Source organism: Xenopus laevis, chromosome 8S (genome assembly GCF_017654675.1).
Source record: "Xenopus laevis strain J_2021 chromosome 8S, Xenopus_laevis_v10.1, whole genome shotgun sequence".
Lineage (NCBI taxonomy): Eukaryota > Metazoa > Chordata > Amphibia > Anura > Pipidae > Xenopus > Xenopus laevis.
Window position 1 is genome coordinate 87,498,194 of NC_054386.1, and position 14,346 is coordinate 87,512,539.

Sequence of the window (14,346 nt, forward strand, 5' to 3'; positions counted from 1 at the left end):
GGAAAAAAAAGTCTAAAAACTAAATAAATATATGTTAAAATGCACCTTTTTTAAATTTTCACTGATTTGCACATTTTTCCATGAAGCTAATTGGGAAAGATTTGCCCCCTTCCCCAGGGGTGGAACTACAGAGGGGGGCTCAGGAGGTATAAGGGCCCCATGAGGCCCGAATACATATACAATTTCAATAAATATTGGTAAAACAATTCAACCTCTAGACATTTTGGTGGCCAGCAGATTTTTGCCCCAAAATTGTCTGAAATTATGGAAAGTCACCGGAAAATGCGAGAATACAGACCCCAAAATCTGGTAATTCCCAACTTCTACACAAGTCAGTCTGATTGCATGCTGGATATTGTAGTCTTACATAAAACTTGGCAGTCTGCAAATTGTTAAACAAAAACTACATTACCCAACATGCATTGGGAGACAGACTTGGCACATTAGGGCAAGAAAAAACTTCCAAACTTTCCAAAGTACAAACCAGCCAAAGGCCCAAAAAGTAGCCAAAATCCGTACCTTGGCTAGTTTGTACTTTCAAAACCCGCCTGGACTCTAAATTAGTAGCCCAATTTGGCAAGAAACCAGCCAACTTGGCAACCCTGATACAAGTGAACTTGGCACTTGTGGGAGGAGCTTACACTTATGCAACCAGTGAGACTTGCACATCCCGCTGGTCACAACTTCCACCTTAGAATGAGGCACCTCCACATTAAGCGGGCGAGAGACCATCAGATCCCTACAAAGCAGAAGAGCAAGGAGAGTTACCAGTGGGATCTCTGTGCCCCCCATGACTCCTGCCGCCCTCGCCAGCGAACGCAATCATTCTACTCGGATAATCCCACCCCAGACAGCACGGCGGTGACCTCCGACAGAAAGCCCACAAAGTAATTGCTGAAGTGGAACAAGGAGGTGTTTGAATAGGTCACATACATAGCAATAACTGGCACCAGCCAGTCTACACTGGGAGAGACACTGGGCAATGGGGCACTGTCTCTTTCTCTCTGTACATTTGAAGGGGTATGGGGCAATGGGGGGGGGACACTGTACATTAGGGGGGTATGGGGCAATAGGGGGACACTACATTTGGGGGGGTATGGGCAATTGGGGGACACTGCATTTGGGAGACATGGGGCAATGGGGGACACTGTACATTTAGGGGATATGGGGCAATGGGGGACACTGTACAATTGGGGGGACACTGTACATGTTGATGGGAGAATGATGGTACAATACATGGTTACAAGGGGGAGAGAATATTGGGGGACAAACACACAGCCTGTAGATATGGGGGTACAAGGGCCTCCTGAGGAGATGGGGAGAGAATTAAGCCCAGGATTCCCATACAAACCCACCCCTTATTACCAGCACTTCCTGCTACTCCAGACTTCCTTACAGCCTCTCGTTTTCGGGGGTCTGGCAAAGGATTAGGGCTCCCAGGCTCAACCAATCACGATTCACCTGTATAAATTCAGCCAATGGCTCGGTGACCCTGCAGCAAAGAACCAATAACATAAATGAAATGGGACAAGCGAGTCAGCGACCCTAACCATTAGCGAGGCAGCACTGGGAAAGGTCTCTCGGAGAGGTTAAACAATGGGCGTTAAGAGCCAATCGGTTCCCAGAGTACACATAACTGAAGGGCATATGGGCCAATGACAGGACTGAGAGACTGACCATTCGTAGAGCAGAAAGTCAAAAGACAATAGGGGAGGCGGCGGCATAGGGAGACCTAAGCCGTCCTGTATATTTAGATTTGGGTCAGTTTACCGGTCAGGCTGGTAAAATACTGGCCAGGTGGCAACCCTATCCCCCTCTCCAAAGCACCCTAGACCTGTGTACTTGAATTGCTGCCCCATGGCTACACAGCAGCTTGTTTATATAAACTATAGTAGTACTTATCTGTTATCTACTGTGTATCCTGTGCTTGAATGGCTGCCCAACAGCTTGTTTATATAAACTATAGTAGTACTTTTCTGTTATCTACTGTGTATCCTGTGCTTGAATGGCTGCCCCCATGGCTACACAACAACTTGTTTATATAAACTATAGTAGTACTTATCTGTTATCTACTGTGTATCCTGTGCTTGAATGGCTGCCCCCATGACTACACAGCAGCTTGTTTATATAAACTATAGTAGTACTTTTCTGTTATCTACTGTGTATCCTTTGCTTGAATGGCTGCCCCCATGGCTACACAGCAACTTGTTTATATAAACTATTGTAGTACTTATCTATCTACTGTGTATCCTGTGCTTGAATGGCTTCCCCCATGGCGGCACAACAGCTTGTTTATATAAACTATAGTAGTACTTTTCTGTTATCTACTGTGTATCCTGTGCTTGAATGGCTGCCCCCATGACTACACAGAAACTTGTTTTGCTGTTACTGTTTCTTTAATCTGCCAATGTGCCAGGCAGGTACATAGGGGCAGTGCAATACCCTGTGCGTCTGTGAAACAGTATTGTATTGGTGGCAGGTGAGAATTCCTTGTGGACTTCAGTCGGGCCCCAGGACAGGAGCTATTGACTCTATTAATGATTAATGTAGGATGGGCTGGGAGTCAGATCCTGTGGGCAGGGCAGGGTTGGTAAGAAGACGATGGTTTGGGAGCAGAAGGCGAGGAAAAGAGGAAGAAGATGGAGGAAGGTGGTGCCCAGCTGGACTAGGAAATCATGGCGAGTCTCATGGCCAAGCGGTCTAACTGCTCCCTCAATGGCGGAAACTTCCCACTCTCCTCTGAGTTTTTTGATGGTAAGTAGGAGCTTCCCACAGCCCCAGTCTGTCACTAGCTCTCTGCCAACCCCGATTCCTGGGCATCACCCGCTCCCTGCCAACCCCAATTCTTGTGCATCACCCGATCCCTGCCAACCCCAATTCCTAGGCATCACTTGCTCCCTGCCAACCCCAATTCCTGGGCGTCACTTGCTCCTTGCCAACCCCAATTCCTGGGCATCACTTGCTCCCTGCCAACCCCAATTCCTGGGCATCACCTGCTCCCTTCCAACCCCAATTCCTGGGCATCACTTGCTCCCTGCCAACCCCAATTTCTGTGCATCACCCGCTCCCTGCCAACCCCAATTCCTGTGCATCACTTACTGGCTCCTTTGTTCTAGTAATAAAAAAGGAACTATGGATATTCCTTATCCCGGTGCTTGTGGCGCTGATCCAGTTGGCTCTGTTCCTGGAGGAGATGGGCTTTTTCCTGAGGAACCTTCGCAGTAACCGCAGAATATGTCTCTACCTCTGGATACTTGGAGTTTATCCGGTGAGACGTATGGGGGGAGGGGGGGTAAACACACTTATCAATGGCCTAAAGGGTTAAAGTCCTTTTCAAATTAAACATGAAATCCAAATTCTATTTTTTTATTAAAGCATTCATAGCTGTTGTAAGCTCATTTAAAAATCTCAGTGGTCAATCAAATATTGTCTGCCCCTCCTCTATGCCTTAGGCCTTTACTTTCCATTCAGCACTTCCTAGATGTCACTGCTCTCCCCACATTCCCCCAGTTCTCTTCACCATTTAATTGTGTAACCAGGGCATGGGGATGGACATCAGGTGCCCCATTCTGGTGCACAAACAAGATTCTGAGATGATACAAGGCTTGCCTTAATAACAGTGGGCACAAAATGGCTCCTGCCTGTTTGCTATTATTATAAATTACCAGACTGAAGGAAACAAGATTCAAATAATTTATACAGTGTAATTAAAGTTCATTTTGCTTGACTAATATGATAAAATAGGATTTGGAATAATTTTTTTGGGTGACAGGTCCCCTTTAAATGATGTTGTGTGCTCTGGTAGGGACAGGGTTAAGTGGTGCCGTGCAAGGTTCTGGTACAATGTTTTTAACCTTTTCCTCTCTTCCCTTCAGGTATTCTGCATCTCCTCCATTATCGGCCTGTACATTCCTCGCTCTTCCTCTATTTGTAACTTTGTGGCATCCATGTAAGTCCCAAAGCAGACGGGCACCTATAGGTGGACGCAGGGAGATACCGTAGGGCAGGCAGGTAGCTATAGGTAGACGCAGGGAGATACCCCAGGGCAGGTAGGTATCTATTGGCGGATGCAGGAAGATTCCACAAGGCAGGCAGGTACCTATTGGCGGATGTAGGGAGATACCCCAGTATTAGGAGTACCTATAGATTCACGGAGATGCCCCAGGACAGGGGGTTACCTACAGATGAATGTGGGAAAAAGCCCCAGTACAGGGGGTTAACTTATGGATGAATGTGGGGAGATGCCCAGGACAGCGGGTTAACTATGGTTGGATTCGGGGAGATGTTCCACGGTATGGGCTTATCTATAGATCAATGTGGTAGATGCCCCAGGACAGAGAGGATGGGTATTTTGTTTTTGTTACACTGGGGTTCCTCTCACCCACCAGATATCATTCCATAACCCTATGGAAATTCCTGGACCTCATCACAGATTTCTTTGGGGGCAAAGCCCAAATGCTGGAGGAGCTGGAGGGGCAGATGGTTCCTCCCAATCCCATGCCCTGCTGTTGCTGCTGCTGCTTCCCCAACATCAAAGTGAACAGGTGAACAGGATTTAGCTGCAATAACTATTACTTAGCTAAGTGGTACTAGGCTGTGCACTCCATGACCATCTTTGTCCCACTCAGGTCCACTCTCAGATGGATGAACATTGCCGTCTATCAGCTGTCGGCAATCAGGACCCTCCTGTTCTTCATTGGTCTCATCCTGTGGACAGAAGAGAAGTATGACTATGGAGACGTGAGTGTTGCGCCCACTTCATCCTGGGCTTTTGGTGTATGTCTGACTGGCAGCCGAGCCTGACGCTTTCCCAATAACGAATCATGGTTTCCCCAACAGGTTGGCTACACCAACCCAAATTCCTACATCAATGTCATCATTGGCTTGTCCACCTTCCTATCCTTCTATGGCTACCTCCTGTTCTACAAGGCCACCAAGAAGGCCCTCCAGGGCTACAGTCCTCGCTCCAAATTCATCTGCATCACCCTGGTACTGGTCCTGTGCGGCCTGCAGAATGGCATCCTGGAGACCATGGGGGCGCTAGGAGCAATTCCGTGTGTGCCACCATTTACAGTGGAGACTCGATCTCAAAGTGAGTACACAGGGCAAGGTGTCCATAGGGGTGTCAGAGCTTTGGGGCTCAGCATTTGTTCAGGGCCCCCCTTGTATCATAGCAGTGTTACCTGAGTATACAAGCCATTGGCCCATGCCTATCACTTATTATCCTTGGGGTATTAGATCATGGCTATGTGAATTTTATTTGCCCCTGTCTCTCCGCAGCAATCTTTAACTACTCCGTCACCTTGGAGATGTTCTTCATTAGCTTGTTTGCTCGTTACTGTTTCCGGCGGGTAGAGCCATGCGCAGACAGAGAGGAGCGCAGCCAACTGGTAACCCGGAATAAGTCGTCGCAGACGCCCCTGCAGGAGCTTTACGGTCAGTCTGAGGAGGATACAGCGGCCATTAACAGTGGTTACATGAGTGACGGGGAGGAGACTCTGTGCCATATTGAACATGCCCCATTGGACAAGTACGATTTCATGCAGTCCCTGCAGCAACGGCCACGTAGTCCAGAGCATGCCTCTGCAGGGGGGCACCCGCAGGCACATAGGGAAGGCAAAGGATTGGCTCTGGGGCACATAGGCCCACCACAAGCACAGGAAATACAGAAGGACAGACGCCTGGATAATGGCGGCATGCAGGTACAGGCCCAGATCAACTATATGGGCACCAATGAGGCAACTGTTGTATGAGCCTCTTGGACTGGCCAATGGGGAAGAACTGGTCTGCTATGGTAGCCACTCCTCAAAGGATTTAGAAGCACCCCTTTACACTCCCATTCTATTCTCCAGATTTGTTAGCATACACCACCTTTTTTACACCCCCACATGCATTAGAACCCGCACACTTTATGCACTCCATTCTACTCCCATATTCATTACAACCGCCCCCTTTTTACACTCCATTCTACTCCCAGATTCAGTAGCACCCGCCCCTTTGTGCACCCCCACTCTACTCGTTTACACGCTCCCACCCCCGACACAGTCCCATTGTTAAATGATATGAAGCCGAGACTCGATTGGACGGATTGTGTCCAGTATAAAATCGGTTTATTTTGTACAAATAAAATGCTAATAAATAGGTAGACGATTCTTTGGGAAGAAATAAAAATTCTCATTTCACTAAAATGTTTGCATGTATTACTGTAGGGCATTAGGAAGAAACCCCCTGTGAGCCCCTTCTTGACTAGCAGATATATGGAGCTTCTGAATCTGTTCTACTGCCTCCTCTTTTGGGTTTTGTTCTGTCGGTTCGGTGCAATTTGTGGCCTCTGCGTTCCCAATACTGCTGCATGTGGGGCCCCTCTGCTCCTCTTGCCCCTGGTGAGGAAGCTTCTCTTTAGCCAGCAGGTTGTTTTTCTTCATGAAACAGGCCTCCTGGTATGGGGGGCGGATGGGGGGCTGTGTGGGGGGCACATAGGTATAGTCTTTATCAGGCTGCAGCTGCATGGAATGAGACACCTGAGTGAGTGTATGGATCAGCAGGAGGCAGCTATGTACTGTATACAGGGGTACTCTATATACAGTACGCACCACCTCCAGGTACAGCCCCATGATACCCCTATGCATTCCTATACACCAGACTCCCAGTACTAACATACCTTTAGTGGGTAGGTTCGGTCAGAATCGTATGCGCTCAGATCCCCACAGGCCAAGAATGGCACGATGACACGATTGGGGCCCTCCAGTTGATTGAATTGCACATCTAATAGAGGGGGGGAGCAGAGAGTTTAGTGCAGCCACCATCAGGCCTGGACTGAGAGTCAAAATAGGCCCTGCCATTCAAAGTACACAGATGCCCAAACAGCTCCCTATCAGCCCAAACAGCCCACTATATGGTTGGTAACTTTCTATGGAACCATACAGCAGCCCCTCTGGCATTTGCCATAACCCACAGATTGCCAGTCCGGGCCTGGCCATCATTCCCCCCCAGGCCATTATATGGCTCATCAGAGCTACAGTCAATCACCCTCTCCTGCAATTTCCTCTTACCGTAGCTGTGGTCCAGCAGGGGGTTGCACATATTTGGGATATACCCTTCTGGGGGGTGGTAACCCTGGCAAACGACAAAGGCTTCTGTACAAAGAGGCAGGGAAAGGGGGTTACAAACATGATACTGTCAATGCGTGGGGGAGGGTACCCTATAGCCCACAAGCCCCCGGTACAATTGGGCACTTTATTACCGATGCTAGAGTTGCGGCTGCTCCGGGGTTTGGCACAGGTCACCTCTCGGAAGAATATCTGCAGCTGGGAATACAGAAGGGTCACATCCTTGCCCCGGAATATCTAAAGGAGGATAAAACTGCTCTTACGCACAGCTCCAATTGGCTTAGATTGGAAGGGAGGAGGGCAAGTGGTAGTGGTGCCATTGGGCAGCAGTGTGTGTCTCACCTTGGCCACAAAAGTGCCGCCGTCTCTGAGCACGTGAGTGGTGATATTCAGGGCCTGGACAGGAGAAGAAAGAACATTCCAATACACAATGATGGGGGTATTGGCACTGCACCATTACATGGGGGAGCACTTACCGCCAGCAAGAGCTGTGCCTGAATATACTCATCAATGTCATGTAATCCAGTCACTGCAAGTGAAAGACAGGCCTTTAGCTTTTAGCTGAACCAGTTCAAGGTTAAGTCATGTTGCAGTGACACCTGCTTCTGCATGAACCCCACCCCCCAGAATTCACCTATGTACAGAGCTCTGATTCTTTCTACTCCTGGGCTGCTCTCTTTCCCATGGTCAGACAAGAACCCCTTTCCTGTGTAAGCAAATCCAATCTGCCCCAGTACATAACCAGGTATAGATCTCTTGATTCTCTGTACTTCCTGGGCTGCTCTCTTTCCCATCGTCAGACAAGAAGCCCTTCCCTGTGTAAAGGTGGCCATACATGGAGAGATCCGCTCGTTTGGCGATGTCGCCAAACGAGCGGATCTCCCTCCGATATGCCCACCTTGAGGTGGGCAATATCGGGCTGATCCGATCGTGGGCCCTAGAGCCCGACGATCGGATCCTAACGATGCCCAAACGGGCGGTCGGATCGCGGGACCGCATCAACGAATAGATGCGGCCGCAATCCGACGGGATTTTCTGTCCCATCCGATCGAGATCTGGCCGACTTTCGGCCAGATCTCGATCGGTGAAGCCCGTCGCGGGGCCCCATACACGGGCCAATAAGCTGCCGACACGGTCTGTCGGCAGCTTTTATCGGCCCGTGTATGGCCACCTTAAGCAAAGTCTATATACCCCAGTACATAACCAGGTATAGATCTCTGATTCTCTGCACTTCCTGGGCTGCTCTCTTTCCCATGGTCAGGCAACCTTAACCCCTCCCCTACGTAAGCAAATTCTATCTTCCCCTGTAAATAACCAAGTATAGAACTCTGGTGTCTATACAGCCTACCCCTGGTTTATATCAGGACCGATGTTGGGCATAGTTTTATTCAAAGTCTTTCCCTTTAAATGGGACTTGCTAATGCGGATAGTGCAACTGGGAGACTCAGAGTGCTGCCATATAGAAAGGTTTAGGTGCCTGAAGCCGCCCCTGTATAGAATATACACAACATAGTCTAATCTGGGAGCAGAAATGGGAAAATAAATATCCCTGGTCCATAGGAATTCTCTACATTACCATCGGGGGCGCCGTCGCAAACAACTAAATCAGCCGGCTGTCCTTCAAAGTGCCCGATGATCTCATGGGCAGTGGAGACCTGTGGGGTACAAAGTGACCATCAGTCCCACATATCATTCCATTCAGGTACAGACAGAATAGCCTCCCCTCTAGTTATATTGTGTTGATAGGATCAGCTCCAGACTAAGGGTAGCCCAGGACCCCATAACACGAGCATTACCTCCTATTCTACAGAGATGTGGGCCCTTCGTTTAATGCAGCCATGCACGGGTTAACTAAATGATGGGCGTGCATGCAGTGAGCAGTGCACCAGGCGCTAACAGAAGGAAAAGTGAGAGTACAAAAGAAAGATGAAGTGTCATTATCCAGAGAGGGCCCAATTCCCAGTCATCTCTTTGCACTGACCTTTGTGATATCCCCCTGAATTTGAATGACCCCTGGGAGGGGCGCCATTGCCTGTAGATCCACTGCCACAATCTTTACCCCCCTGCTCTGCTCATCACCGCCCCTGCAGAGAGAGAGAACGGTGCCAGTTACCCCAGCACAGCCGGATACTATGGGTAGGTACCCAGCCACAAACAGACATGGGATACTTACCGGAGCTTTCTGCTGAGCACCTGACTCCAGCTCCCTGGGGCTGCGCACAGATCCACTGCTCTCTGCACCCCTGGGGGACAGGCCGATGGATTAATGCAACTGGAGAGGGCAAACTAACTGTTACAAGCTTGAGTAAAACCCAGTCTTTGGGGTACATACCTTGGAAGAGGCGGTACTCCTCGTCCAGCTGCAGCAATTTAAATGCACTGCGGGCCCTCCAGCCCTCCTCTTTGGCCAGACGATAATATATATCTCTCTTGTCCTTGGATGAGCGACCCATGCTGGGCAGTTTGTGCCTGTGGGATAAACATACACACAGCTATGAGCCCCACAGCGGTGCACGGGTAGGTACATGCCTCCTGCCCTATATACAGAAACTCTGCATCAGCCAAAGCAATGGCAATGGCGCACCGGCAGCTCCATTAATATTTGGACAGAGAACTTTTTTCTAATTTTGGTTCTGTACATGACCACAATGAATTTTAAATGAAACAACTCAGATGCAAAGCCCCTGAAACGAACTGATTGTGTTAAAAAAAGGCTTTAGTTCCTCACATTTTTATGCCATCTTTTTATTCAACCCACTGAATTAAAGCTAAAAGTCTGCAGTTCAACTGCATCTGAGTTGTTTCATTTAAGATTTATGGGCCCAACTGTATAATGCCACCTGCCCATTTAAAGGAACCCTGTGTTAGGGTTAGCGTTGTGCGCACGCGCGTCTTCGTCCTGGGCGCAACGTGGCCGGCACTGGCCCATATACAGCAGGTATTCATGCAGTTCTGTCATCTCTATACACACGTGTCTGTGCAACCCCAGCAGTACTGGCTGGGGAGTCGGGAGAGCGGGGAAAGCAAGGGAACTGGAGAATCGGTCAGTAATACTCCGGTGAATAAGAACCTACCAACAAGAACTAACTTGCCACAAGCAGCAAAGCAAGACCCTTGAGCAGGTAGAGTTCCGCCGTGAAAAAAGTCCAGGGAGGAAATGGCGAAACTGTGAAGCCGGGCCAATCAATGCTGGGGGCGCAGCCACGCGTTGCCAAGACAGCAGTCTTACATTCAGACGCCGATTGATGACGTTACGTTGACGGAAACGAAAGCTGTGATGGCGGAGCTGGGCCGGCAGCTGCAGGAGTACGTGGCGCAAAGCAAATCGGGGAAAAAAGTCTCGGTTCCGGTAACAGCAGCCAATAACCCGGCTGGGGAACGAGCGGAGCCTGCGTGGAAGGCATGGATTGGCCATCACGTACCGACGCTTAGCGCTCTAGAGCCCGACCCCCTTCTGCCCGGTTTATCCAGCTCGCAGAGACTGATCGGAGCGGGACTGTGCGTGGCTGTAGCCGCTCTGTGCTTCGGTCTGTCCGGTATCTACGTGCCCATCCTCCTGCTCCGGGCGCGCAAGTTCGCGTTGCTCTGGTCCCTGGGCTCGGTGCTGGGCCTCGCTGCTGCCGCTCTCCTGAAAGGCCCCAGCCGCCTCCTACGGGAACCGGAGCCGTGGAGTATGATGTACGTGGCTGCCCTGGGAGGGACTCTGTACGCCGCGCTGGGGATGCGCAGCACTGGCCTCACTGTGCTCGGGGCAGCCGCTCAGATCATCACCGCCGCCGGGCTGCTCTTGGGCTTGATTCCTGGCGGGGCCGTTGGCAGGCGCTACATCGGTAGCCTGTGCGGGAGCTTTCTGCGGAAAGGGGTAACCAAGGCCCTGCCCGTGTGACCTGCTGCTGATTGGATCAGGCCCCGCCCACGAGGAGTCTGGGACAGCCAATGCGGGACCTGTTCGAATTATAAAGTGGGAACCCGGTGCCTGACGTGGCATGTGGGCACTAACCCCTCCTGGGAGTAGAGAGTTGTCATTTTAATCTCTCAGGGATATGGCTCTTCATGAGGACCCCAACAAATCATAATGGGTGGGTCTGGAATCTCAAGGGCCTGATGTGGGCCCAGGAAATGGAATATCCTCCAGCACCTTCTTAGTTGGACCAGGACATTTCTGTGCCCAGTAGCCTGCCCTTCATGGGAGAATGCGCAGGTCACAGGAACTACTACAGAAACTGATAATATGGCGGCTCTTGCCTCTTACAGGGCCTTCCCCTGCTGTGCTGCCCTATAATCTCCCTGCCAACGGAGACTGGCACAGAATCCATCCCAGTAGCACTTTATGTCACACTTTTAATAAAAGCACACATTCTCTGTATAAAGTGATGCAAGGTATCATTTCTTCCCTTGGATCTGAGCAATTATGGCACCAACGAACACATGCTGCAGGACCATGTGTCCCCCAAACCTGAGCCCCCACTTACACGAGGGACAATGTGCTGCATTCTCTCTATGGCTGCCAGCTATGGGGGCCCACAAATACTGGTCCTTGCTCATTTACCTGCAACATCAGTGTATGTCAGACTTTGAGCCAGTGGCGTAACTAGATGTTATTGGGTCACACAGCAAATTTATTTTAGGGCCCCCAAAATATTGTCCTGTTTTACCAATATATATTGAAATTGCTCATTAAGTAGGGCCTCATGGGGCCCCCCTGCAGCCGCAAGGTCTGCTTCCTCTGTAGTTGCACCCCTGCTTTGAGCTCAAGCCCCTTCAGATTCCAACCTTGGGTCAGCAAATAGGCGTTAACCCCAGAAATCACCCCAACTGTCTTTTAAAGGAGACATTTTGTTTAAAAAATAAGAATGTACCAGTGCGTTCTACTCATTTAGATATAGAAGAATTGTGCTTAAAAAAGCAGGCTGATTTATTGAATATTTCTGCAAAAACCCTAATAATCCCTCTCTTTTCTTCCGGCTCCTGCTCCCTGAATTCCCAGGCTGTGCAGGGGAGCCAGCAACACTCAGCTCACTGCACTGTAGGACAGGAACCAATCAGCAGCTAGCAGGACCTGATGGGGCACTGAAGCCTGTCTGTGCTTGTGTGACTGCAGGGCTGTGATTGGCTGTCCCCTTCCTACTGTGCTTCTGGCAGGGACCGTTGGGACATGCCCGGCCCTCATTTGAAACACAGACAGGGACCAGAGAACATCTATAGGGAGCTCCAATAAACGGGCTATTTTTAAAGATAATATACATTTTTAGCACCATGTAAAAGCAACACCATATATTACTTATAATTGCCTACAAAATTAGGGTCTCCTTTAAGCTGAATTGTCAGGGAGGCGTAGATAAGCATTTCCCTCAAATCTTCCTGTAACTGTGCAGCAGTGCAGTAATCCATAGCTGCTCCTCCACTTTCAGTCAGAAAAGTAACATGGGGAATATTTATCCGTAAGCTTTCACTCCCATCATTGATAAATAGACCCCAAAAGTCTCACAGGCTGTCATTTCACTCTTTGCTAAATATTGTGGCTGCTACTGGGATTTGACAGGTTCTATGGGGGAAGCTTTATCCCACGCACATAGCAGTGTTTCCTTTCATTTGCTTTGTGGCTTTGATTGCAGAGATTTCTAATAACAACTGTGTGCAGAGAGTCAGCACTCTCATGTTTCACTCCCAATTCCTGGTTCACTGGCCTCCAGGCTGTGGGCTGTGAAGGGGAGATCTAGCCCATGCACAGCAGTTTGAGCCAAAGGGGATGATGGTATATAATGGTTCAAGATAAAGTGCTGGAAGGTTGCTCCCTGTATCTACCTTTCTTTCTGTGAAGTAGAGCTTTGGGAACAGAAATATTAGCGTATGACACCACCTTACACTGAGAAAGGCAGGAGGGCCCTCTCCCTGGGGAAGTGAGAGTAGCTGGGCCTTAGCTGGCCTGTGAGTGCACATCATAGAGTGAGAAAGGCTGGTGGGCCCTGGGGTCCTATCTGTGAGGTAATTTAGGGAAGCACATAAATCCAGTGTATGTGAATGTGGCTACACCTTAGAGCAGTGCTGGTGGCTCTCTCACATCTGACTGACATGGAAATGTGGTGAGGGCCCTGGAGTCTGGTTACTGTAGCTTTGCACTGATGCACAAATACAGACTGTTAAAGGGGACCTGCCACCCTAAGAAATAATTCCAAATTCTTTTCTATCATGTTAGTTGAGCAAAATAAACTTTAGTTACACTGTTAATTATTTACATTTTGTTTCCTTCTGTCTTGGAATTATACAATCACAGCAAGCAGGCAGCAGCCATTTTGTGGACACGGTTATTAAGGGAAATTGTGTATCACCCCAAAATCTTGTGTATGCACCAGAATGGGGGACCTAATACCCATCTGCAGTGCCCTACACAATTATAGAGCCTGAGGAGAGAAGGGGGAATGTGTGCAGAGCAGTGACATCTAGGAATTGCTGAATGGAAATTGAAAGTAATTGACTTCCCCACCTCTATGCCTCGGGCATAGAGACGGGGCAGGTAATATTTGATATGACAGTTCAGATATTTAAACACCTTTTATAACAGGTATGGATGTTTTAGGGAAAAAAAATGTGTTCCATATTTAATTTGCAAAGGACTTTCATTATGCAACTTTTGTGTGTAGGTGACAGGTCCACTGCCAGTGACTCGAGGGGGGGGGCACATGGGTCACAACTGTCTGCTTTTGAATCTGAGCTGAATGCTGAGGATCAATTGTAGGGAGGCACCAAATCCAGGATTTGGATTGGGATTCAGCCTTTTTCAGATGGATTTGGATTCGGCCGAATCCTTGTGCCTGGGCGAACCGAATCCTAATTTGATTATGCAAATTAGGGGCGGGGAGGGAAATCACGTGACTTTTCATCACAAAAGAATTTTTTTCCACTTTTTCCTTTCCTGCCCCTAATTTACATATGCAAATTAGGATTTGGTTTGGTATTCGGCCGAATCTTTCACCAAGGATTCGGGGATTCGGCTGAATCCCAAATAGTGGATTCGGTGCATCCCTAATCAATTGCAAACTCACTGAACAGTTATGTCCCATGTGGTCCCTCTTCAAGTCGCTGACTAACTCAGTGTTAGAGAGCTGAAAAGCAGGAAGTAGTGTTCTGTTATTTTAGACATCCAGTCACTCCAGCCTTTGTACATTACATATTTGGCTAACTAACTATATTAGAAACATTTTTTATTTTACACAGACTATCTATTTACCAAGTTTTT

At 48.9% G+C, this 14,346-nt stretch overlaps 2 protein-coding genes across 2 annotated transcripts; one reads left to right on the plus strand and one right to left on the minus strand.

Moving 5' to 3' along the window:
* Positions 1–2,425: 2,425 nt before the first annotated feature.
* LOC121397793 (organic solute transporter subunit alpha-like) lies at positions 2,426–6,231 on the plus strand. The gene is made up of 7 exons (XM_041575368.1): positions 2,426–2,754; positions 3,117–3,268; positions 3,876–3,949; positions 4,389–4,544; positions 4,629–4,740; positions 4,840–5,092; positions 5,281–6,231. The coding sequence occupies exons 1-7, from the start codon at positions 2,676–2,678 to the stop codon at positions 5,751–5,753; spliced, it is 1,299 nt and encodes a 432-aa protein (XP_041431302.1). The 5' UTR covers positions 2,426–2,675; the 3' UTR covers positions 5,754–6,231.
* Positions 6,076–10,252, minus strand: ftsj1.S (FtsJ RNA methyltransferase homolog 1 S homeolog). Its single transcript, NM_001087347.1, is given in 10 exon segments — positions 6,076–6,503; positions 6,662–6,765; positions 7,053–7,136; positions 7,244–7,346; positions 7,452–7,932; positions 8,286–8,764; positions 9,091–9,193; positions 9,283–9,352; positions 9,442–9,578; positions 10,184–10,252. Coding segments are annotated over 4 exon segments (393 nt in total). The 5' UTR covers positions 9,563–9,578; positions 10,184–10,252; the 3' UTR covers positions 6,076–6,503; positions 6,662–6,765; positions 7,053–7,136; positions 7,244–7,346; positions 7,452–7,932; positions 8,286–8,665.
* Positions 10,253–14,346: the final 4,094 nt, after the last annotated feature.